We start from the raw sequence: 23723 nt of genomic DNA, 5'->3' as shown, positions 1-23723 counted from the left end.
GGTGAATTAATGACTTGTGCTGCTGCTGGAAAGTCCCTGAAGAAATATTAAAATTGCTTGCAGACTGAATCAATACCCACTGAACACCCAGCATGAGGAGCTGGGCTTTTTAATGGCTATGAACAGAAGCGTTTGGTAGAGGAAGGGGAATTCCTACACACACGCACACACACGCACACACACGCACACACCTGACAGCATCCGCTCCTCCCTGTCCTTGTTGTCATCTCCAATAACAGCAAAATCCTTTTATGCACAAAAACTGGTTACAGCTGATGTGTCCAGTGCCTGAAAAGCGACTCAGGGGCTGGTTCCCTTCTCTCACTCTCACAAAGACCATGTAGGACTTGCAAAGACTGGATATGCTGGCTCTGTGTTATGTGGTTACACTGGTGTGCGCTGGCCAGGGCACCCGAGTGGTTGTGTTAGCATCGGGGAGCACTGATGAGCTTGAGGGAGGTCTGCTGCTGTGTTGGAGTGTGGGCTTGTGTCATTGTGACCGTGTTTTATGGGGGTGCCCGTTGCATTCCGATGTTGTGCCTGGGGGAGACAGTGGCATGGGGATGTCTGTGTTACTGTGTTGTGAGGGATGGTTTTTGGGTTATATAACGGTGTAGCTGTGATACGTTTGTGTCGTGTGTGCTCAGCACCATTCTCACTCAGGCTCTCTGTCACTGTTTGTATTGCTTTTGCAAGGGCGCTAATTTTAACCCACAGGCCCCTGTGCTTATGTCGGCTTTTGTGGTCACACTTTAGGATTCCCTTTGAAAATGTAGCCCACATGGTTTGGCACTGTGTGTTTGAATGGCTGTGCTCCGTGTTAGCCAGCTGGGCGGCCGTTATTGTGTATTAATCCCTGGGTGTGCGCTTTGTATGACTGCATGTCTGTTTCATTGATTTGATCGGGATGATTTTGTAATTGTGTGTCTCCGTGATTGAGTTAGTGTGCATCTCGGCGCTCCTGTGTATTGAATAATGATGACAGGGCTTGTGTTGTTGTTTGACTGACTAATGGCCTCGTTTCAGTGCTGTGAGTGAATGTGTCCTTCTCCTGTTTCCATGTCTCTGCTGGGGTTGGCTAATTTACACTAGATGATTCTTTAAGGTGCTCATATGAAGTAAAAATGTCGCCTCAGCACCCAACTTGTCCTCTTTATTGGGCTGTGCTCGGACTACAGTGCTTGCATATGCGTGTACAAATAGGACTGTGTGTGAGAAAGGACATGGCTTGCAGCTGCTTGCTTCAATGAATATTGTGAAGTCACTTAATTGTGCACAACTGCATGATTGTGTGTATGTCTTGTGGGTCTGTATGGCTGCCTGTACATCATGCTGCAGATGTCTCTAGGCCCGGTGTGTGCACGTGCAATATGTATTTCTCTGTGCATACATGTAGGAATGCATACGTGTTTGCACAGGTGTTACATGACATGAGTGACTGTGTGATTGACTGTGGGTGTACACATATACAACTATATGTATGAATTTATGTAGGGAACTATGGGTATATGCATGTGTTCATCGCTGTGTCTGCAAGCCTGTGTTGTGTGTATGTATGTGTGTATGTTTTAAAAAGCAACAGAGGGTCCTGTGGCACCTTTGAGACTAAAGCTTATGCTCCCAATACTTCTGTTCGTCTCAAAGGTGCCACAGGACCCTCTGTTGCTTTTTACAGATTCAGACTAACACGGCTACCCCTCTGATACTATGTTTTAAAAGATGCAATATATATGAATGTAGATATGTGTGTGCATTTGTGTGCAAGCAATGTGTTTTCCCTTTTGTAGACATATTATGATCCATTGTCCCATGACAACTTAGCCTCAGACTGGGCTGAAATCTAGTCCCATGGAAATCAGTGAGCGATGTGCATTGTTTATTTTTATGTCGAGGATGAGTATTTTTATTTTGTTTGTCTATTTGCTACATACTATCAATGCATTTGACACTGAGTTTTCCCATTAATTTTGGTGCCATCAGGGTTCGGTCTAGTGGCAAAGTCATCACAGGGGCATTAGAGGACTGGAAACCATTTGAGGGAGTTCTCAGATTTGTTCCTTCACCGAGGTAGCCCATCAGGAGACAGCCTATACCCTGCTCTGATTACCCATGGAGCCATTTGCAGTGTAGGGACTCAGCAGGCCAGTAAGTTTGGCTGATATTTCCCTGTGAGGTTTTTCACAGGGCAACTCCTCCTCGCATTAGCTAAGTCCTTGTGACTGTCTCTGCTACCTCCCTCTCACCTCTTCATTCTCTCCCACTCTCTTTTTCCCTTCCGCCTCTACTCTCCCTGCCTCCCTTCTGCATTTGACCTTGAACATGCAACTGTATCCTTAGTCCCCCCCTCCTGTTAAACACACACACACACACACACCCCTCACCCCACTCAGGAGGAGCAGCATGGGGGTGGGTGGGCAGGGGGAAGAGACCTGGTTGAAAATAATTGGAGGTTGTTAAACAGAAGAACGCAGAATATCACTCGGGTAATGGAAATAAATTCCATTATATTTGCATTTTAATTTTCCACATAAACAAAGGCCCAGTGTGTGCCGGCTTCACCAGAATCACCGGCCGGAATTTAATTAGAAATGAAAAGTTTATAGGGCCCTCTTTAATGCGATTAATGCACGGTTAACATTTATCACATACATATGCTGGAATCGCCTTTTTTAAGCAACCACCGTCCATGAAATGAATTTCTTTTCAACTTTTTTAGCGCGTGTGAGGAAGGCTGTCTCTGGTGAGGCGGTCCAGTGAGCACACTCCTGACAGCTTGGTAAACTGCAGCCCTCAGAGACTCAGCAGCCCCTACTTACCAAGACAAGTTCAAGGTGGCTTGGAGGGAGCATGGTCTAGTGGTTAAAACGCAGTGCTGGTTGTCAGGGGATCTGGGTTATATTCCCAGTTCTGCCGCACACTAGCTGTGTGACTGAGTTGCTCTCTGAGTCTGTTTCCCCAGGTGCTTTTTTAAAAGAGAAATGAGCCAAAACAAGGAATCTCATATCCAAAGCCCTTTGCATTTCAGGGGATCTTGGATCCAGATCTCGGGATCTGAACCTGGCTCGGTGGTTTGGGAGGTAGGAGCCTATACCATAAGAGACCTATATTCTGGTTCTGGTTCTAATGCCGGCCAGATATTTCCAATGCAGTTCCCCTCATGAGAATTCTGCCATTTTGGATAAGAAGAACTTGTGAGATTTCAGCACATTAAATCCATTCCCAACCCCATAGGGCTGATTCAGCCTCTTGCCTGAACCCCAAACCCTAACCTAAATCTAGTCCAGATTGGAGTCCAGTTACTGCCTCCTCAGCCCATCTCTAGTAAATGGAATAACTGCACTTCCCTAATTCAGAGGGGCACTGTGAGGTGAAATTCATTAATGTTTGTAAAGTGCTTTGAAATCCTCTGATGGAAGGCATTTTAGAAGAATGATCCTAAAAACCATGGTGATGGGCCCATTAGAAATCCATCTGTAGAGAGACAGTCAGATAGATGATTATTTGCCCTTGCTCAGTACCTTCACCTGACAGAGTAAGACACAGAGGTAAAGGGTCAAAGATTTCCACCTGTCCTAAGTACTGTGTGAATCTATGCTCCCTGACCCACTCCAGCATCAGGAGGGAATCACACTTATTGCATCACTGCCTCCTCCTGGAGCCAGGAGTATTACACCTGTCCAATCGCCTTTTATCACCTGCCACAGATATTCTTGACTGTTCCTTCCCACTTCCTGCCCCAATTCTGTGACAGATGAGGCTTTGCAGTCACCCCACCACCCCACACACAGACACTTCCATGTCTCTCTCTCTGACTTGCAGACACACAGAGTGATTAAACTGGGCCTGTGGACAGATAGAGAGTGTTAGGGACGCAGAAGAGAAAGGGAGAATATGAAACCTCTATTGGTCCCTTGAGGAATGATGTCCTTTCCTTATCTTATCAGCTTCTCTTCGCTCTTCAATTATAGTCTATTGAGACTGGCCTCTTAACCCAAACAAGATAACCTGGGTAATGAGGAGGAGAGTGTGAGGGGAGAGGAGAGAGGGGGGCTGAGTCTGATATATCTTATACCGCCCCCACCCTCATTTGTACCCTCCCTGCAAACACCAAGACACTCCCCCTCATACACAAATAATCCACCAACACAAGCATTCCGTACCACACATATACACTCTTCCAAACGTAATGCCCTAACACCCCCCCACTGTCCTAGACACTACCACTCACACACACTCCCTCATGCACAATCTCCCACGAATACATACCTGCTGTGCTATACACACTTATCCATCCACATCATCTCGATATGCACACACTCTGCCATGCTCACAACTGCATACATAGACACTCACTCATACAGTCTCTCTCTCACACACACTCTACCATGCCCACTAGCATACACAAATTCACCCATACAATCTCAAACTGCCACGCACACACTACTATGCATACACACTTGCATTATACCCACTACTCACCTCACACATACATATTTTCCCCAAACACATATACGTGATATGATTTCCATATTACAGCACACACTGTCCCCAAATGCACACAGAGACTACTCCAAATACTTCCAGTGCTAATTGTACACTGCTATGCATGTGCTGTCCCCAAACACACATTTGTGGTCCGATATACACTAACAAACTTCTCAAATACATTCACACTGCTGCCCAAATGACAGGATATAACACACATACTCAGACAGAAACACAAACAGATCCCCACAAAGCCATCCTCCTAGCATGTATCTATGCCCATGCATGCACCGCCACATGAACACAACTCCTGGCATATGCTCATAGACACACAATACACTCTCACAGATATGATCCTCTCCATTCCTCATATAGACCCCAATACATACAGTCACTTTCTAGTAACAAGCATAACACTCCCACACAGACACATTTCCTCATAGACCCCCACACACCCCTTCTCTTACATGGTGTGGTGTAGAGGTCATGCCTCACCTAAATATCCATTACAGGGAAGAACATCTGATCAAACATTACAAACATACATTTGCGCCCTCAAAAATGCACGTGTCTGTCGTGTTCCCACGCTGCTGCATTTGCATGCACAGATCAGTCAGCTTTGCATCTAAGTACCCAGTGGCATGTACAACTGGTGCAGTCAGCACTTTCTCTTTGGCAAAGATGGTCTTTTGAGTTGATACAAATGATTAGCCTGAATGCCCCCTGCCTCTTCCTTCCACTCTTGCTCCTACAGGGCTTCTTTACTCTTTGCAATCCCAAGGATTACTTTGCCCCCTGCCTACCCAGTTCAGGGGTCGTTCCCTGCACACATGTTCACCTGTAAGCTGCAGGGTTACTGTCCCCACCAGCTCTGCCACTTACAGCTGCCTGGGAACCCTCAGGCACCAACTTTCCATTCGTCAATAGTGTACACTCCCTCTATGCATCGCATACATCCCTAAGATGAACTGGATGGTGGCCACGGCAACGCTATGTACAAACACCACAGATTTATTTTCAGTGATAATAATGCGGCCAAATTTTGCTTAGTCTTTCACTCTGTTCCTACCCCCTTGCCTTCATGAGATGCTTCTTTCTTCTCTCAGCCCACCCCACCCAGCAGCCACCTTTGCTTTCTCCTGCTTGCTACGGAACCATCAGACCCCAACGTTCAATTTAGCGGCTGTTAAAGGGACAGCACCCCACATGCTTTGTCTATTTCAAACTTTTGATTTGCTGTTTGATCAGTGGGAGGAGGGCCTGCATCACATTGTTCCTATTCCAATCTTCTTCCACCCAGGCGTGGTCCCTGTGTAGGCAGTGCATACACAAACACACTCTCTCTTCCCCTGCCACAAATCCTTCTTCACACAAAAATAATCCACTCCACCTCCCCCCTATATCACCTGCCTCCCTAGTCATTTTATAAATAAAGGTCAACACTTTCAGTCTGCAGAATTAAAGCTGGGCTTCTAGACCCATATTCAGGCAACCAAATGTGAATTTAAGAGCCTAGCTTCCGGCACCATGCTTTGGAAATATTAGCCATAAACAATATTATGCAGCTGCATTGGGCTGCAGTGTTTTCTAAAGGCAGACAAGCCAGAAGTGATCCTTTAAAAAACTGTTAGAAAAGCAATGGCTCTTTATAAGGTGATGGTCCCTTTAAGAGGCATCCACATGTTAATGTCTGAAGGTTCCATGGCAATTTAAATCAAAAGCTTGGAAATGGACATTGGTTTAGAGTATAAGGCCAGGAGGACCCACCAGATGATCTAGATTCTAGTCTGATCTCCCGTATCTCACAGGCCACCACCACCACCACCCATCACCCGCATGCTAAACCCAACAACTAAAATTAGACCAAAATATTACAGCCCACAGGAGACTAGACTATTATGTGCCACAGACAGAGAATAGGAGGGACTGAGGTGCACCAGTGCTCGAGGCCCCCGCTATGGCAGGGAAATGGTTAAGTGAGATATACCCGGATAATCCTGGCAAGTGACCTGTACTCCATGTGGCAGAAGAAGGCGAACCCCCTACCCCAAGGTCTCTGCCAATCTGACCTGTGGGAAAATTCTTTCCCGCCCCATTTTGGAGAATCAGTTATACCCTGTGTGAGGTCACACTGCCTTGTACCTCAGCCCCAACCAAAGGAAACGGTAGATCTGTTAATCGTTCATCACAAAAATTAGAGCTGTCTGTAGCAAACAAAGGATTGGGATGTCAATGGACCCAGTCAGAAAATGGGTTTTCTGTTCTACAAAAAATGGTGAGATTTTGAAGTTTTTTTTCAATCTGAGTTTGGGACAAAAAGCCAAAATTTTGAATTTTTTTACAAAACAAAATTCTGAAAAAAAAATTGTTTTGGTTCAATCAAAATGTTTCATTTTGAGTTCAGTCCTTCTTTTTTATTTTTTTCCAATATAAAATGAAGTAAATTTCAAATTGAAAAGTGGTTTCAAAACAAAAACAAATGGAACTTTTCATTCTGAAAATGTTAAATGTTTAATTTTCCAATTTTTTCCAAACAAAATTTCATCCAAATCAATACAATTTTGAAAAAAAATCAGTTGCATAACAATGGCATTTTCTGATGGAAAACTGTTTTAATAAATTTTTCTGACCAGTTTTGGCTGCTAACCCTTCTAATTAAAGCAGGGTGGGGGGATTTTGTTGTTGTTGCCAGAAGAAGCTAAACCACTGTTAAATCAGAGAGTCAGGATTTTGAGTAGAGCAAACTTGCTACGGAATAAGTTAACACATTTTGTGCCTCGCTTGTTTATTTTGTCCCTTCTTCCCCTTCTTCTGTTGCATTATTCACTTTTCCTTCTATATCTTGATTCTATATCAGCAAAGTTTGGACACCTTCTCCCTCAGCCAAAGTTGGAAGCTGTTTGGCTCTGGGGTTTTGGCCTAGGCCCACATCTAATCTTGGTGGGATTTGCTCTCCCTGCCAGAGATGGAAGTTTAATCCTGTGCCCTGCAATCTACAGAGAGGGAAGGGGATTTACCCTTGGAAATGAAGAAAAGATGTTCAGGTGGGGCCAGGAACAAGGCAGGGAGAATGCAAGGTAAAGACTGTGATTGACTCCAGAGAGAGCACAACTAATGGAGGCAAACCCCAGTGTATGTGTGTGTTGGGGGACTTGCTAAGGGCCCTGGGGAGAAGATGCCGCCCACAGCCAGTGAGATTATGGGAGGGGCATTGCTATAGGATGAGAGCAGCAGGAAATGTAAAATTTCTGCTCTTTGGACAGGGGGATTACATGAGATGAGAACCTACTTTCCCTGGTTTTCCCCAATTTCACTCAGAGCTTTGGGTAAAGATTTCATCAGCGATGTTTCTGAACGGCATGTTCTGTGTAACAGTCTATGAGCTCAGGGTTATACCTGCAAGCAAGTTACACTTCCCTCTTGCTTTGCACACACATATGCTATCTACAACATCAGCCATACATTCTCCACTGTCAGACACACACATACACCCAAAGCTCCAAGGAATACACTGGAATATATCCAGCCACATATATACTCCCCACAAGCATAAATTGCCCAGGTATAAACTTCTCTCAATTTACTCGCACTCCCTCTCCCCATATGTATGTATATATACCTCCCAAGGACTATATGTTCCCTGCATACAGACACTTAGATACGCACATATTATCCAATCAACACAAACACACTCCACATACAGTCCCTATACACACGTTTACTATACCCACAATGCTGCTCACTGAACAGACATACACCCCCAAAAACCCACCCACAATTTACATAAACATATACACAAGTGTACCCATCTGCATGCACACACAGACACACACACATACACATTCACTCTTCCTCACACATATCTACAGGGACACACGCACATATGCTGTCCACACATCACACATGGTCTCTTTCTTTTTTCTCCCTCACCCCCAACAACAGCTAATCTCCTCCATGGCTCCGGTATTGAACTATTGTGTTGTCCATTTCCCAGTGACAAGGGGTCTAGTTACAGGGTTATTGATTGGTTTTCATGCAGACAGATGGATCCGTCCTGGTCGCCCATCGAAACCCACCTCTCTGTGGGCTGATTGTTGCAGCTCCGGGGATAGGATTGCACAAAGAGACCACCCTCCACGCCAGCATCCTTCACCCAGACCGCAGATAATAATAAATGGAGCCAGGCTGAGCCGTAATAAAAGCAATTGAGTGGGTTACCTGTGCAGACGTGGATTTATACCGCCTCGTATTTGATGTGATTGTTTTATTGAGTTCTCAGCACAGTTAGGACCCCATTTATTTATTTATTTTGTAGCACTAGCCAACGTCCACCTTTGATCTTTTTCTGAGATGTGCCCTACAAGAACAGGAATGGATGGCAGGACCCCTCCAATCTTGCTCTTCCTTATAGGCCGATGCTGATGATGCTTTGGTGGGAAAGCCCTAGCCACAAACAGCTTTCTTATTCTGCAAGTCTGACTGGCAGCTAGCCATGTATATTTGTTTAACCATTAAAATGCTAGATTTTTTTCTGAACAGCCAGTGAGAGGAATGTTGAGGTCCACTTGCTGATTTTCCAGAGGAGCCTCTACTCAGACTCATGCAAATGCAGTGTTTGCACAGTGCCTAGCACAATGGGGGCTTGATCTGTGAATGGGACGTAATACAAATGATAAATAATAACAGTAACTCGGCCTCTTATTCAGTACCCACATTTGGGTGCCCACAAATAATTGCAAGTGTACATTTCCTGGGTGCAACCGTTTCCGGGCATATTCTGAAGCACTTGGGTGCCCTGTGATCTGATTTGCAGGTTGCAATCAGGTAGATGGCTGTCTACATGGTATGAAACGTACTCCCAGATATTTGCACTGTGAAAACGGGAGGTTGCTTCTGAAAAATCGCTCCCTGTAGTGTTTTATCAGAAGTGCCATGGTATTTGCTGTTCTTATTAAAGCTCCAGCTGCTGGGGTCAGTTGATTACATGAAAAAAGCAACAGAGGGTCCTGTGGCACCTTTGAGACTAACAGAAGTATTGGGAGCATAAGCTTTCGTGGGTAAGAACCTCACTTTTCTTACCCACAAAAGCTTATGCTCCCAATACTTCTGTTAGTCTCAAAGGTGCCACAGGACCCTCTGTTGCTTTTTACAGATTCAGACTAACACGGCTACCCCTCTGATACTTGATTACATGAGATGCTCAGCTCTCAGTTTTTAAAAGTAGTAAGTTTCTAGCCCTTGTGGTTGCACAGGCCAGGTCTACGCTATAAACTTACATCGGCAAAACTACATGAGCTCAGGAAACCCTCACACCCTTTAGTGACACAGTTCTACCAAGCTAACCTCTGGTGTACACAGCGCTATGCAGGCGGAGGGCTTCTCCCGCCGACATAGCTAGTGCCTTCACTGGAGCGCTAGAGCAGGGCAGCTGCAGTGTTTTAAGTGTAGACCTGCCCAGAGAGAAGCTTGAAAAAGTGACCCGAGTGTGACCCGATGGCTCCGAAACCAGAAGGCAAATAAAAACACCCCCCAACTGGATTATTAGTATTTTTAAAACTCAGGATTTTTAAGCCACTCTCATGACTTTTGAGCCCTGACTCATGATTTCTGAGCACTTGGGCTTGACAAATCTGCCTGTAGATTGATAGCATATGACAAATAAATTGGGGATGGGGGAACCCTCCCCCCCCATTCTAATCAGCTTTTTCAATTTCAAGAATGACGGAATGACAAAGCCAAGCAGAACTTTTCTAACTACCCCTAATCATTGTCATAATCATTCATACTCTGGGTGGGGTCTTCTACAGCATTCAACCTTGGCTTAACTCAGCTGCTATTGACATTAACCCCCATTGACCTCAGTGGGAGCACAGTTAGGCTAATGCTGAGTACTTATGTTTAACAGGCCCCTCGCACCAAGAAGGATACCCGTGTACTTTGCTGACTGAACCCTGCCTGCCGACCCTCAGATGGAGCACTGACACCTCTCCCTTGAAGTCAATGCCAATTTAATTCAGGTCAAGATCTCGCCTAGTTTAACTGTTTTCAAAGTCAAATCCTGGATTTTTTTGCTATAACGTGAAAGTCATTTGATAAGATGGGGTTATGGAGAAGCAGGGGCTTTTCCATGTGTTTGCTATATGACTTCCTTTTGAATCAATCTTATTATCCTATCATAAGGGTAACAGATGAACTATTAGATCATCCAGTCCATTTCTCTAGCCAAGGCAGGAGTGTCCCCTACATTTTCTTGTGTTTTTATCCCGTCTAGTTTGAAATATTCCTAAGCAGTGAGGAATTCCTGTGAGAGACAATTCCACAGCCTAACAGATCTCACTACCAGGAAATTCCTTCTGCTACTCCGTTTAAACGTTTCCTTTCTTAATTTAATCCCTTTACTCCTAGTATACCACTTTGTACAACCCTGAGTAATTTCTTTTCTCCCTCAGAGTGTCTGAGCCCTTCAGATATTTGCAGATCATTTTCTTGTCCCCCTATTTATTCGTCTCTTAGCCAAACTACTTATTTCTTTACTCATTCCCCCAAAGTCAAATGAGTTTTTCGGATAACAGAGGTTCTGATAAATGAGGTTTGACTGCATAGGACTCATTCACCCAGCACTGAAATGCAGCTGCCTCTAGGGTGTAGTACAGCAGCCATTCGCTATACACAAAAACTTGCATAAGCTTAACTCGCAACAACAATGCACCTTCTGGGACATCCATACAAGACTAAAAGGGTTAGGATTTTTAAAAGGCAAAAGGTACATGCAGTCTCTGAACATATAGGGTTGCAGAACAGGGAAGATAAATGCCAGGAGCTAAGATCTCTCCTTTCCAGCCCCATTCATTGGGCCAGATAGGAAAATCAGAGGGAATATGATTAACTCAGTCCATGCATCACGATACAACCTGCCAATGGCCAGATGTGAGGAACACAAGTAATGGTGCCACAAACAAAAATGTAGTCTTTTAACTGAAGCAACATTGTCTATGACCTCAGTTTTATCGTCTTGTCCTTTATTTGCAATGATGGAAAGGAGGTAATACTGGGTTTGTGTGGGTAATACAGGGGAATCTGGGCTTAAAAGGAGGATGTAACGAAGTCCTACATGACCCAATCATTTTCTCTGCTCAGTTGAAAGCAATTGGGAATAGGAGCTGCTCTCCCTGGGGTGGAAAATTGAATGGAAACCTGGTATCCAGCATTAGATCAATGGGGAGATCGTAAAAGGTGCCGCCACCTTGCTGGGATCCAGAAAGAGTTTCTTTTGTGTGTGAGGAGAGGTGCCAGATTGAGAGACCTGAAAGCCACGGCCCCTATTTATCCAGACAGCAGATACAGCATTAGGGCAAGCGTTCCCCACCCATGCCCTCCGTCACTGGATTACAGGAACCCACCTCGAGTCAGAGGCTTGTTCACTGTACCTGGACGGGTTAATCCCTGGCCGCTCTGCTGAGACAACCAAGAAAGTGGCGGCTTAAGCACCAGCTATCAAAACTATGTTTATGTGATGTGGACACTTGCTGATTAGGAACTGGACTGAGAGGCACCAACTCGTTTAATATAGACCATCCAATAGTTGTTACTTTCGGTCACTATTGACCTCGCTCACATTACTGATGCTCTGAGCTATCCAGAGTCCTCAGAAGAATCATTATTCATCCTCCAGATTTCACATCTACTTAGTGGGATGTGGAAGGTGGCAGGGACTCCAGGACTCAGCCACAAGTGACAAAGATGGGTACGGGGTTCTTTTGGGATAACTCACAGATTGAATTACAAAAGTTGTGTACTATAGAGGAAAAGAGAGAGGGATGTGTATAGAGATTAGATAGATAGATAGATAAAATGATGGGTGTGTATGGGGATGGATGGATGGATCAATCCTTGACTGATGTAAATCAGCAGTACTCCAGGATTGGATCTGTAATAATTCTACTTTGAGCTATATGGGATCTTAAATTTAGGCAAAGACACACAGCAGTGGCTTACAAAGGTAACTAAGTATCTTATTTCTGTTTTACAGAGGGTGAAACTAACACACAGAGAAATGAAGTGAATTCCCCAAGATTACATATCAAGTCAGTGTCAGTGTCGGCAAGAGAACCAAAGTCTCCTGACATGAAATCCCCTGCTCTGACTGTTAGACAAGGCTGCCTGCAGACACTGATGGTTTATAGCCACATGCTCAATATTTCACAATACAGCAAACACAGTTCCAGGGATGATATCACCTGAATCAATGTCTGACTTTCCATTTGTATTTATAAAAGAACATCATAAAAAGAGGCCGTGTGAAGATCTACAATAACTAGGAATCATTGGCCAATTATTACATAACGTAACAGAAAACATTTTCCAAAACCAATCACATAATTCTAGAAGTGCACGTATATTAGATACATCTTGGGAGGGGACTGAAAAAGCTTTATCTTGCCACCTAGCATGTGACAGCCCAACTGAGGTTTATCATGTCCAGCAAACTGCACACCCTGCTATACGAATCAGAGAAACACACAGTCCAAAGAGTAACTGTAAGCATGCAAACTGACTATAATATTATTCCACAAGCCTGTGACTCCTGCATTCCTCAGATAGGGATCATGCCTGTTTCTCACAAACTGCAAATCTAATAGTACTGAAAGCCACCTCAGTACTGGAATGGAGGGGCACTTTGTCTGTGGGCTAGGTTATTGGGTTCCGCACTTGGGAAACTGTACAGTATATTGAGTGTTAGAGGGAGGTAAAAAAATAATGCTTAGAATAGAATGGGGGTTGAATCCTTAACTACGGAACTATGAACACGGTTCCATGATGTGCTGTTCCCACTAAAGCACACAGCATAGCTCATACAGATCTCAGTGGGTTATCATAACATGCACAACCCGGGTTCTTAAGGTTCTCCAAGAGCAGCAAAACAAAGCCAACATCCCTATTGACATCAGATAGCCTGGTCCCAGTGGGAAGTGATATCCAACTCCCCAATTCATATTAGAGAAGCCACTCTACTGCTAACAGCACTGCGGACGCAAACCCAATTTAAACAGTCCACGTTTAAGTGATCAAAGATAACCAGTCTGCTTCCATGTGATAATGGAAACTCTCTCTAGTCATTTGAGATCAACATTCATTGCTTGCTATGTTGATGGAATTAGAACTTTATGTCACTTAATTGCTTCTCATTGATATATACAATATCTATCCTATAGGTATAAAATATATTAAACCTGTACTAATTATTATTATATAATATATGAAATGTGTACTAGAAATCTCCCATCTTGAGACTACCAGTTGAAGTCTATTTTGTCCATTGACTAAAGCATTGTGCATATTTATTCACCACCGTTAACAGAAGACCACCAACTGGTAGGCAAATGATTTTTGCTGGTGTCTTAAGGGTTACGATAGGGGTTTTTCAATGTACTCTATATGTAGAGCTAAAACACAGCATTGCAGCATACAGGTTACATCAGCATACGTTTAGGATGATCGTGTTACTCACAAGTGGCCCAGCCGAGAGTAAGTTATAAATGTCGTCCCAAATGCATGCTGATCAAACTTTTACAGTCCAACATGTATTCTGTAGGTGCCACAAATTTAACAGAAAATCTATTCGAAACGATTTTAGGAAGATTTTAAAAATTTCACGTTGACTATTTTTTGTATCCTTGCACCTAGAAACCCATGTACCTTTGTTAATCTTAGTCCAGCTGTACAGAATCAGAACAAGCAAAATCAAAATGTAATTAATACATTTTCAGAACCTCTTAAAATGCCCTAGAATAGCTTTTTTTTTATACATACAAATGTCATACACAGCTTTAAAGTCTAATATATTTGGTCTTTCCAGGGACAAAAGCTATTCTCATTTCCCGTTAGAAAACTGGGATTCTGCCATTTCTGCAAAGATGTCATTTCTAGAGCCCCTAGATACTGGACTTTAAACCTGTCATTAGTGCACGTCTGAAAACTGCCCACGGTGGACTTTGGGCCAATACAGTTTTGGGGGTAAATTCCACATTGCAGGGGTAATGAAATGTTTTTGTGGCAAGTTGGTTTCAAGAAATGGCGTCTGTCTGAAGCCGTTCAGGGAGTTGGAATGTTAGAGTAAATCCAGGAAGGGCCAAACTGGTGATCAGAGGGCAGGTGAGGTGGACACAGATGCATGATAAATGCAGCTTGTCACATGACTCGGCAATTTATCACACATATGCGATGTCTACATGATCTGGTTATTTCAAAATGTTTGCTTCGACAATGGAAGAGAATGAGAATTTGCATTTTAATTATAAATGCAGTCCTGTCTCTTTCTGATATCTTCCCGGTGTTGTTCCCACTGAAGTGAATGGTGAAACTTGCATTGTTAATGGCAGCAGGATTGGGCCCTTGTATTCTCTCTATTTCCTGTTTTGCTGTGGTTCCCTCACAACACACTGCTGTGTTCCTCCCCAGCACACATCCTAAAATGGTGCTTTTTCTATCATTGGCCGCAGCTATTAAAGGAATCATTTCCTTGCCAGTCTGGGATTCTGGAATCCCCACACAAAGTTAATGGGTGAACGGGAAGGAGGTCATGCTTGCATTATGAAAGAGATTGAAGAGAGTTTTAATCACCAGAAACTGAAAAGATCCCATTCTTCCTTGGCAATCTCACGATGAAATATCACAGTGATGAGAATTGGGGCATCACAGTTGTCAATTTACATCCCCAAAGAGTTTTATGAACATTAGCTAAGTACAATGTCCCCGACCCCTCTGAGATAGATCATTATTATTATCTTCATTTTAGAAGTGGGGAAACTAAGGCACAGTAACGACAAGGCAGCACAATAAGTCAGCAGCAAAGATATGATTAGAGCTGGAAAGCATGTGGCTCTGGTCTTGTGCATGAATACGACACCGTGCAGCCCGCTGCAATGTGCTACTCTTCCCAAATAGGTTACAAGTCCCTGCCTTCAGTGGCTATTGGATGTCAATTTGCTTTGGGCTAGCTAACCTAGCATGCATGTTCCAGCTAAGCAGACTGCATCTTTGCTCCTCTCTGAAAGAATGTGCTGTTCCTTCAAAGAACCTAAAACCCTTCCTCTGGACTTCTGGGGCATTGGCTTAATTCTTTTCAGGGATATCTGGCTGTCCTTCCACAGCTGCCTTGTAAGGTGTCTGAATGTCAAACTGTTATTTCAATACCTGACTGAGACAGTAACAGGGACCTGGAGGTTTTTTAGGAGGGTGTATAATTACCCGATCAGTATTATGTTACCCTGTTCATAACTTAATAACCATTTTAATACAGATGGCACACACAGGGATAATTTCCTGGGGTAGCCGAGCAGTATATTACAGAGACTGTGTGTCTGAGGGAATCTTCTTTAGCCAAGGTACATTCTACCAGCTAATTCTACCTGCTGTTTTCAAGATGATTTGGGATAATTTCATATCATTTGCAAAATATTTAAAGCTATTTATATAGGATGCCAATAAATATATGTTGTCTGGGTTATTAGACTTATTTTGATAAATCTCCCACGGATAGCACAAGACAAAAAATACTGTAGTGTTTCCCCAGTGTTTATTTTTCCTGATGTTGGTGTGAACATACAGTGTTTTTCAACATCCTGGCTATGCCTAAGTGTAAATATACAGGCATATGCATGTATGCATGCACTAGATACTACCATGCTGGTCAGTGTGCATGTGTATAAGGTATGTGTATATATACTCCATGTAGTGTGTGTATTTGTGAGTGTGTGTGTGTATATATATATATAGCGGTAGTATTTGTATCCAAGTGCGTAAATGTGTATGTTTTTGTAAGTGCCTGACTAGATGTATTACAATATTTCTAATAGTGTGGCATAGGTGTGTGTAAGTATGTACAGTCTTGTGTATGTTTGCATCTTTGTGTTATTCTACCTGGGCCGGTGTGATATTTGTATGTGTGTGCACAAGCGTCTACTTGTGTGTTGCCAATGTGTGCCAATGTATGCTGCAGGTGAATGTGCATGTGTCTACACATGAATGTGTGTGTTGTTCATACACGTTTATATGCATCACAACATCTTGCAGCATTCCCCATTTTGCCACCTGGCAATATCCTTTTTGCTACCAAAGAAAGGATTCTTTCTAAGTGTTGGGGAGGGGTGGGTGGTTTGTTTTACATCCATCCCACTGCAATCAAAACTTCTGCAAGGGGCTGTGATCTGTGCAGGTTTGAAACAGCAGCTAGACGCCTCATGGAGCTTTTCCCTGCCTTCAGAAGAGGCGTCCTTGCTGGCTTAGCAGCTGCCCCTGGGGGTGGGGTGAAGGAGCCTCGCATTTGGGAAGCTAAGTCTGTTTGTTTAAGATAAACAAACATTTGGTGGTTTAATGGCTCAGGAGTGCGGGCTGTGATTGTCTTTAGATATGGGCGCTTTTAATCTCACAGTCTTAATTACTGAAAACACTGGCATCCACTGACACGAGGGAAAGAGCGTTAGAGAAGCAGGACAGAAGGAAGCAAGTCTCCTGGCAGGTGCCTACCCTCGCACTCCCAGCCCTGCCATGCACAGCCAGGCAACACCCCGCGGCGCGTACTTTCACCCAGTAATTTCACCCGTCTCCCTGCCCAGCCGGTCCCCTCCGAGGGCCGCCCACGCGCGCTGTCTCCAAGCAGGTTTCCAACACCAGCAGGCCCCAGGAGAGGAAAGCTCCGGGCGGGGGGGTTCGCCGCGGGGGTAGGGGCACGGATGGGGTGCGCTGCCTCCAGGGTCTAGCCCAGTCATGCCGGGCCTTGGGGAGCGGCAGGCTCTGTGTTGGAGGACTGGGAACTCCAGTGCTGCAGAGGAAGCGGGCGCCTTAGAGGGGGAAATGTTAGAGCCCCTCGGGCCGGGTAACCCGTAGGCTAAAGGAACTGGTTGTCTGCCTGCTGGGAGAGCTTTATGGGGGCCATAAAAGGGAAGTGGCGTGGGGGAAGGGGAACTGTGGGAAAGGTGGGTCGGACTGTGCGCAGGGGAGGGGGCCGGACACGGAGGGACTGGCCCGGGGGCAGCGAGCCCATGGCCGGCCCCTTGGGCAGGGCGCTGGGGGCCGGGCCGAGGGGCGCCCTTACCTGTTGATGGAGGAGACGCTGGGCACCGTGTCGTTGTCGCAGATGCCCTCGGCCAGGAGCCGGTCCCGGATCTCCCAGGCGAACATGGTCGGGTTTTGTCTCTTGTACTCGGCGATTTTATCCACTACTTTGGGAGTCGCCACTTTGGGCTTGGAGCCGCCGATCACGCCGGGCTTGATGCTGCCAGTCTCGTAATACCTGCTCCAAAGCAGAGCGCTGTCAGTGCCCGGGGCCTGCGCTCCACTGCCCGAGCTCATCCATACCTGGCCACCGGCTGCCATGCGATGTCCTCCACACTGCCAGTGACCCCGCACCGCCCCCGAGCCCCGCAAATCTAGCTGCCCTTGCTGTCGAGCGGAGCCTCCCCCGCCTGGGGCCTAGAGGTGCACGGCTTCGGGGAGCCATTGCCTGCCTCCTGGTCTGCTCGCCCTGGGGCGCGGGGGCGCCTGGCTGGGGTGGGAGGACGTGGACAGTGGAGGGGGGGGCTGTGCCCTTGTGCGGCAGCGGGGTGTGAGCAGCGGAGGTGGGGCTGTGCCCTTGGGCTGCGGGGTGTGTTGGGGGGCTCCTTGGCAGCGGAGGTGGGGCTGTGCCCTTGTGCGGCAGCGGGGTATGTGGCGGGGGTCCTTTTTCCACCGAACGCCAGGCCCAGCCAGCGATGGGGAAACAAAACGGAAACCGTGCCCCGGATAAAATCCAGGGGGATGGAGACCAGTGAGGGGCCCGAATCGCTGAGCTCAACCCCTTTTAGCGGATGTTTTCTCCTCCTTCCCTGGCCCCCCAGTCTCACCCCAGCCCCCATCTTTTCTCGCCCCCGCTGGAACGGCCTGGCTGTGCCGCAGGAGGCGGAGAGCGATTTGCTTGGCCTGGGTGCGCAGCGGTGATTTCGGGGTTCCTTGCCCTCTCGGCTCATCTCTGGCCCTTACACCCCCACGTCCTCGCGTGGCCATTAGCTCGGCACGGTTTGGACACCGCTTTTGCAAAGGGCAGGTCGGAGAATGGCCGGGAGGTTCAGACACAGACAGCCTGTTTCCTTAACCCCAAGGCCGGGCTGAGGCAGGTTCCCCCACCCGATCTGCCTCCCGGGAGATTTCACACCAAATTTGGTCGCGACCGTTTTTTAAGGCTGCTCGGCAGAGTGGGGGTGGGGTGAGGATTTTTTCCCTTTTCTTTCCTACTCACAAAATGTTCCTACTTCAGGTTGTTTCCCAGGCAAAGGGGAGGGAGAGGAGGCTATTGGTGGAGAGGGGTTGTCCTGCAAATGGCACTTCTCCCCCTTCGGGCTGCGTGACAACCCGGGGGCGCAGAGGGGGACCCGGGGGGATGGGAGAGGAGGCTGTTTGGAGGAGGGGAAGGGGTGCACACGCTGCTCGCCCGTGCCTTACCTGCCCAAGATCTTGCTGACACAACCGTGGCTGACCCGCAGCTGCCTGGAGATGTCACAGGGTCGCACTCCTTGGTGAGCCAGCTCGACTATCCTTTGTCTCACCACGTCAGGTAGGGGCCTGCCATTCACAAACACCCCCCCGAGCTGGTTCACTCCCCCATGCCCTGCTGGGGAGAGAGAATAAAAAACACAACAACCCACGCACCCCAGAAATAGACCGTTAGTCGGGGACAGTTAGCGACCCGCGGGTAAAATCTCCAGTGACTAGCTATGAATGGAGGCGATGGCAGGGGCGAGGGTGTGGGGAAGGACAAGAAAGAAAGAAAGAAAGAAAGAAAGAAAGAAAGAAAGAAAGAAAGAAAGAAAGAAAGAAAGAAAGAAAGAAAGAAACCCTAACCCAGAGCAGTGAATTGCTAACGAATGTCCTTTCCTCCCTTCACACACCCAGATACTCTCCAGCGGCAATTGTGCCCCTTTATTCCCAGGATCTCTAAAACGGCCTGATGGAACAGCAGAATTTCAGGGCATTATTCTGGGGACGAGCACGGGAACAATACCAATCCCCAGGCTCGTGCCTGCTCCAGGAGTTGGGAAGAGATTTTCTCCCGAACTCCTGAGTTTCGCTTCTAGCGGCTCCAGGCAGAGCCCTTTCGGATTTCCCCCTCTTTCTGCGGCTGCTCCTTCCCCTCTCTCACTTCATTCCCGTGCCATGATTTTTCATCACATTGCCTGCTGCACCCCTCACCCCGGAGAATTGTTACCTGGTCTAGCTCGTTTTCTCCATTTATTTTCGGATAGATCTAAAAGAAAGAAAGAAAGAAAGAAAGAAAGAAAGAAAGAAAGAAAGAAAGAAAGAAAGAAAGAAAGAAGAACGATACCTGTCTTTGTGTCCCGCAAACGGTTACAGTTTATATAAACAAAACCTCTCTCTCTCTCTCTCTCTCTCTCATAAGCTTTCGATCTTTTCGGGGGGGGGGGGGAAATCCGCCAGAAAAAAAAATCTCGCCTTGATTTTTTTTGAAACAAGGATTTTGTTCAAGGGGAAATAAAAATTCCCCATTGGACCCCCTTCAGACAAAACCCCAGCTCTGTCTTCCATGGGGCGCCTGGGTTGCCTTTTTTTCAGTAATAATTCGGATGAATACGGCAAGGATGGGCTTTGCACCTGCTAAATGTTGTCAGGCAGGAAACGCCTGCCAGGAATGAGGAAATATCTTCATTCGGATATTAGCAAAATATGAGCTGTATTTGTGACGCTTGCACCTAAGTGTGTGCGCGAGAGCTATACTACAAATGCGCATTCGTAGATATGTATGTGTGCCCATAAATATTTACAGAAGGTATATCTTCATTTGCCATGATCCCTATGTATCCGTATCGATAGAACTGTGCAGTGTGTGTACTGTGTTTAGAGCCTTCCTTTCACACAGAGCTAACCTGCTGCAGCTTCTCCTGGAAAGAGATCTTCAGTGGGTTTTGCAGTTTGCTGAAAAATGATCTGTTTATATTTTTGCTGATTTTTTTCTCTCCTGCTTTTGACACTGACTTATTGGCTCTGAACTTAGTGGGAACTCTCATTGCCCTACGATCGATCCAAGTCCTTCTTCACAAATAGAGTTTTTTCATCTCTCACAACCCCCCCCCCCCAACACCTAAGAAACACCCTCCAAACTGCCTTGAGCATAATCCCAGGATGGTTTCTTTAGACCGTTCTTTTTGACCCGGTTAGTTATTTTTTAAAACCCCATTGTGAAAAAAATGCTTGCGATTATTGGGTGGTGGTAGGGGACATTTCTTCCTGCCCTTTACCTCTCCCCACTCCTCGGTATCATTTGGGTCTTTCTTGAATGGTGCGTGTGTGTGTTTTTTCCTCATTTGTCCAGACCACCTTTTGCACATGTTGCCTCTAAAGTTACAAGCCAGCAGTTTCTTCAGCACCTCGCTGATAAATAATTCAAGGCACCTTTGATAACTCGCATTACAGAATATTAAAAGGCATCAGATGCAAAAAAGATTAAAAAATTAATAATTCAAATTATTGCACCCAGTGTTTTTTTCCTCTGGGCTTGTTTTAATTTAGATCGGTCCCTTTCAAACCTTATTTTCTCTCTCTATATATATACATATATACATCTATCCCTTTGAACAGAACACATTCCATAGTCTGTATACATATGTGAGCGCGAGAGGAAACCGGCGCTTATGTGTATTATAACTGACTGTTAATATATGTATTATATATTGTATAAATGGCCCAAACTGAATCATGCTTTTTTTCAAAGTTCGGCAGCAAAAATAAAACCTTCCCAAATCTCATTGGGTTTTCTTTAAATCATCCGCTGTGTTGTGAAATATTTCTATCGATTAAATATATTTTCCAAATTAAATTAAATGCAAAGGTATTGCAATCAATTAAAGAGTAAGCTGCCGGGGTGCAAACAAAATATTTCCAAACGCTGGGAGTATTTTCAGTGAATATACTTGGGAAACAATATTTTTCCCTAACAAAATCGCTCAGAAAGCAGCAATTTTGAAAGAGAAATAAAGCTGCAGCCAACCCTCTTCGTGGGCTTTATATTTCTGCTCTTTTTCTTCTTGCAAATCATTTTTAAAAACCCAAATATTGTATAATGTATCCTTTAAATATTGGGTTATTTTTATACAGCTGCCAGGGCAGCGTCTTGAAAAGTTTCGCCGTGGAAAGTTACAAATTGTTCTTAATTATTCATTTCCTGACTCAGTATGGTCTCTAGCTCAGATTTTTATTTTTCTTTCTGTCTTTTTAAACCCCTGAATTATTTTTCCTGCCTGCGGTTAGCTCAAATGAATTGTAATTTCATTATTACAATAATTGTCATGGGTTGTTTTTTCCTTTCCCCCTCCTTCGATTGAAATGAGATTCTAGGCTGAAAACATATCAGGAATCCACGTTCTTGTATGTCAATAATGTATTTAAAATGCACCCCAGGGATCTTGTAAATAAATAAATTTAAAAGAAAAAGAAAAAAGGAGGACTGTGACTTCTTAATAACCCTCGAAAATGCCAGATTTCCAACAACATAATTGTCCTCTTTCTTCCCCTAATTCATCCTTAAAACAAACAATCACCTTCCCAGTCATTTAAAAATGACAATTACCCCCTCTTCAGTTTAAAGAACAAAAAATTACAGGGAGAACTGTGGTTCCACACATATATATGTATTTAAAATTTAAAAAATAAAGCTTTGACCCACGTTGCAGATTAAAATATAAACGATCAAAAATACAATTGGACACACGCGTCGGAATCAACTACTCCCCCTCGGAGGCACAATTTGCAAAGTGGATTTGGAGCAAGACCTGATTTTGTTGTTGTTGTTCCCTTTCACACACACACTCATTCCCTCCAGTAAGTTTGGGGGTTTCCCAGGCTCCCGGATCCCCTTTGATGGGGATCTTAGCCCCGAAGGAGCTAGGGAGCAGCTGTGGCCGGTGGTGGCAAAGCAAGGCAGGGGGCTCGGAGCCCACCTTGGCTGGGGAAGGCGGCAGACGGCTGGGAGGATGGCCTGGAAAGAGGGTCAGGTGAGGAAGAAGGGTTGGGGAAGAAGGCATGGAGGGATGCAGCAGAAGGAGCTGGGCTCCGGTACTCACGGTGCATTGCCGAGAAGGGGTCTGCCTTGCAGTGCATATCCATGGGGAGGCAAAGGAAGGGGAAGAAGTCGGCTGAAGCCGCCGTGTCGCCTCTAAAACTCAACTTCAAGACTTAGGGGAGAAAACAAAAACAAAAAAACAGCCAGCAGGGCGAGGGGAGGCGGGGGGGGCGGGCGCTCGGCCCTGCCCGGGGAGCGGAGAACTTTCCGGGGGCCGTGGACGGGGAGCTGGCTTGAGCTGGGGCAGAGCAAGCGGAGCCCGATGGTTCTGGTCAGCAGCGTCCCAGCGGGCAGCGAGAGGCAGCGGCCGGGGGGCAGGTGGATGTCATGGCTGGAGCGCTCGGGTCAGATCATCCCTGGCAGCCGGGTCAGTGAGGGGCTGGAGGCTAGAGCGCGTCGGAAGCAAGGTGAGGATGATGACGGTGGTGAAGCAGCAGCGGCAGAGGATGATGCGGCTTCCTTCCTCTTCCTCCGCCAAGTCTGGGGCTAGTTCATTTAAGTTCAAAGTGGAGTAGAAATCCCCGGGATCTCTGAGCACCGGCAGCCCCCTCCCTGAGTCCCCTCGCCTCCTCCTGCTCCCCAGGCAGAGGGTCCCGCTCCTGGCAGACTTTCTCGCAAGGTGGGATGTGTTTGCGAGGAGCTTTGGCTGGAGAATGGAGCCTCCTCTCCCCGCGTGTGTCTCTCTAAAAGCTGCAAAGCCCCCTCCAGATCTCTCCCCCCCACCCCCCACCCCCACCCCTCCTCGCCCTCCCCTTTGCCGGGAGATGGATGACTTGTCAGACAAAGGCAATAGATTCCAACACTCTCTGATTCGCCAGCGCGCGGAGACGGAGCCCGGGCGAGGAGGTCTGTGCTTCTGTCACTCGGGCAGAGGAGAGGGGGAGGGGGGAATGCCAGGGCACTGGGAGGGGGGGGGGAGTTGGGATTAAAACTACAGAGAAAAACGAAACTAGCAGATAAGACAAACTCTAGATAAGGGCTGCAGAGGGGACGGGGCTCTAAATATTTAGGGGGACACAAGAGGATGCGCTGAGCTTAAACAGCCTGATTCCCTGCTTTGTTTGCGGCGCCTCCAACTCCCCTATTTAAGCACATTCTCTCCCCCACGCATACACGGCGCTTGTCAGTTTCA

The 23723-nt window shown here is 46.1% G+C and overlaps 1 protein-coding gene across 2 annotated transcripts in view; it reads right to left on the bottom strand.

Moving 5' to 3' along the window:
* PAX2 (paired box 2) overlaps positions 1 to 23249 on the bottom strand; it is a 100398-nt gene extending 77149 nt beyond the window's left edge. The window contains exons 1-3 of one of the 2 annotated variants that reach the window (XM_054034864.1): positions 22593 to 23249; positions 18961 to 19129; positions 17579 to 17776 (exon numbers count right to left, since the gene is read on the bottom strand). In XM_054034864.1, the coding sequence (XP_053890839.1) occupies positions 17579 to 17776; positions 18961 to 19129; positions 22593 to 22635 (410 nt within the window). In that variant the 5' untranslated portion in view covers positions 22636 to 23249. The remainder of the gene's footprint in view (positions 1 to 17578; positions 17777 to 18960; positions 19130 to 22592) is intronic. The other variant, XM_054034865.1, reaches the window with a different exon arrangement.
* Positions 23250 to 23723: the final 474 nt, after the last annotated feature.

Source organism: Malaclemys terrapin, chromosome 7, assembly GCF_027887155.1.
Source record: "Malaclemys terrapin pileata isolate rMalTer1 chromosome 7, rMalTer1.hap1, whole genome shotgun sequence".
Classification (NCBI taxonomy): Eukaryota; Metazoa; Chordata; order Testudines; family Emydidae; genus Malaclemys; species Malaclemys terrapin.
This window is presented reverse-complemented; position numbering and strand designations above follow the sequence as displayed.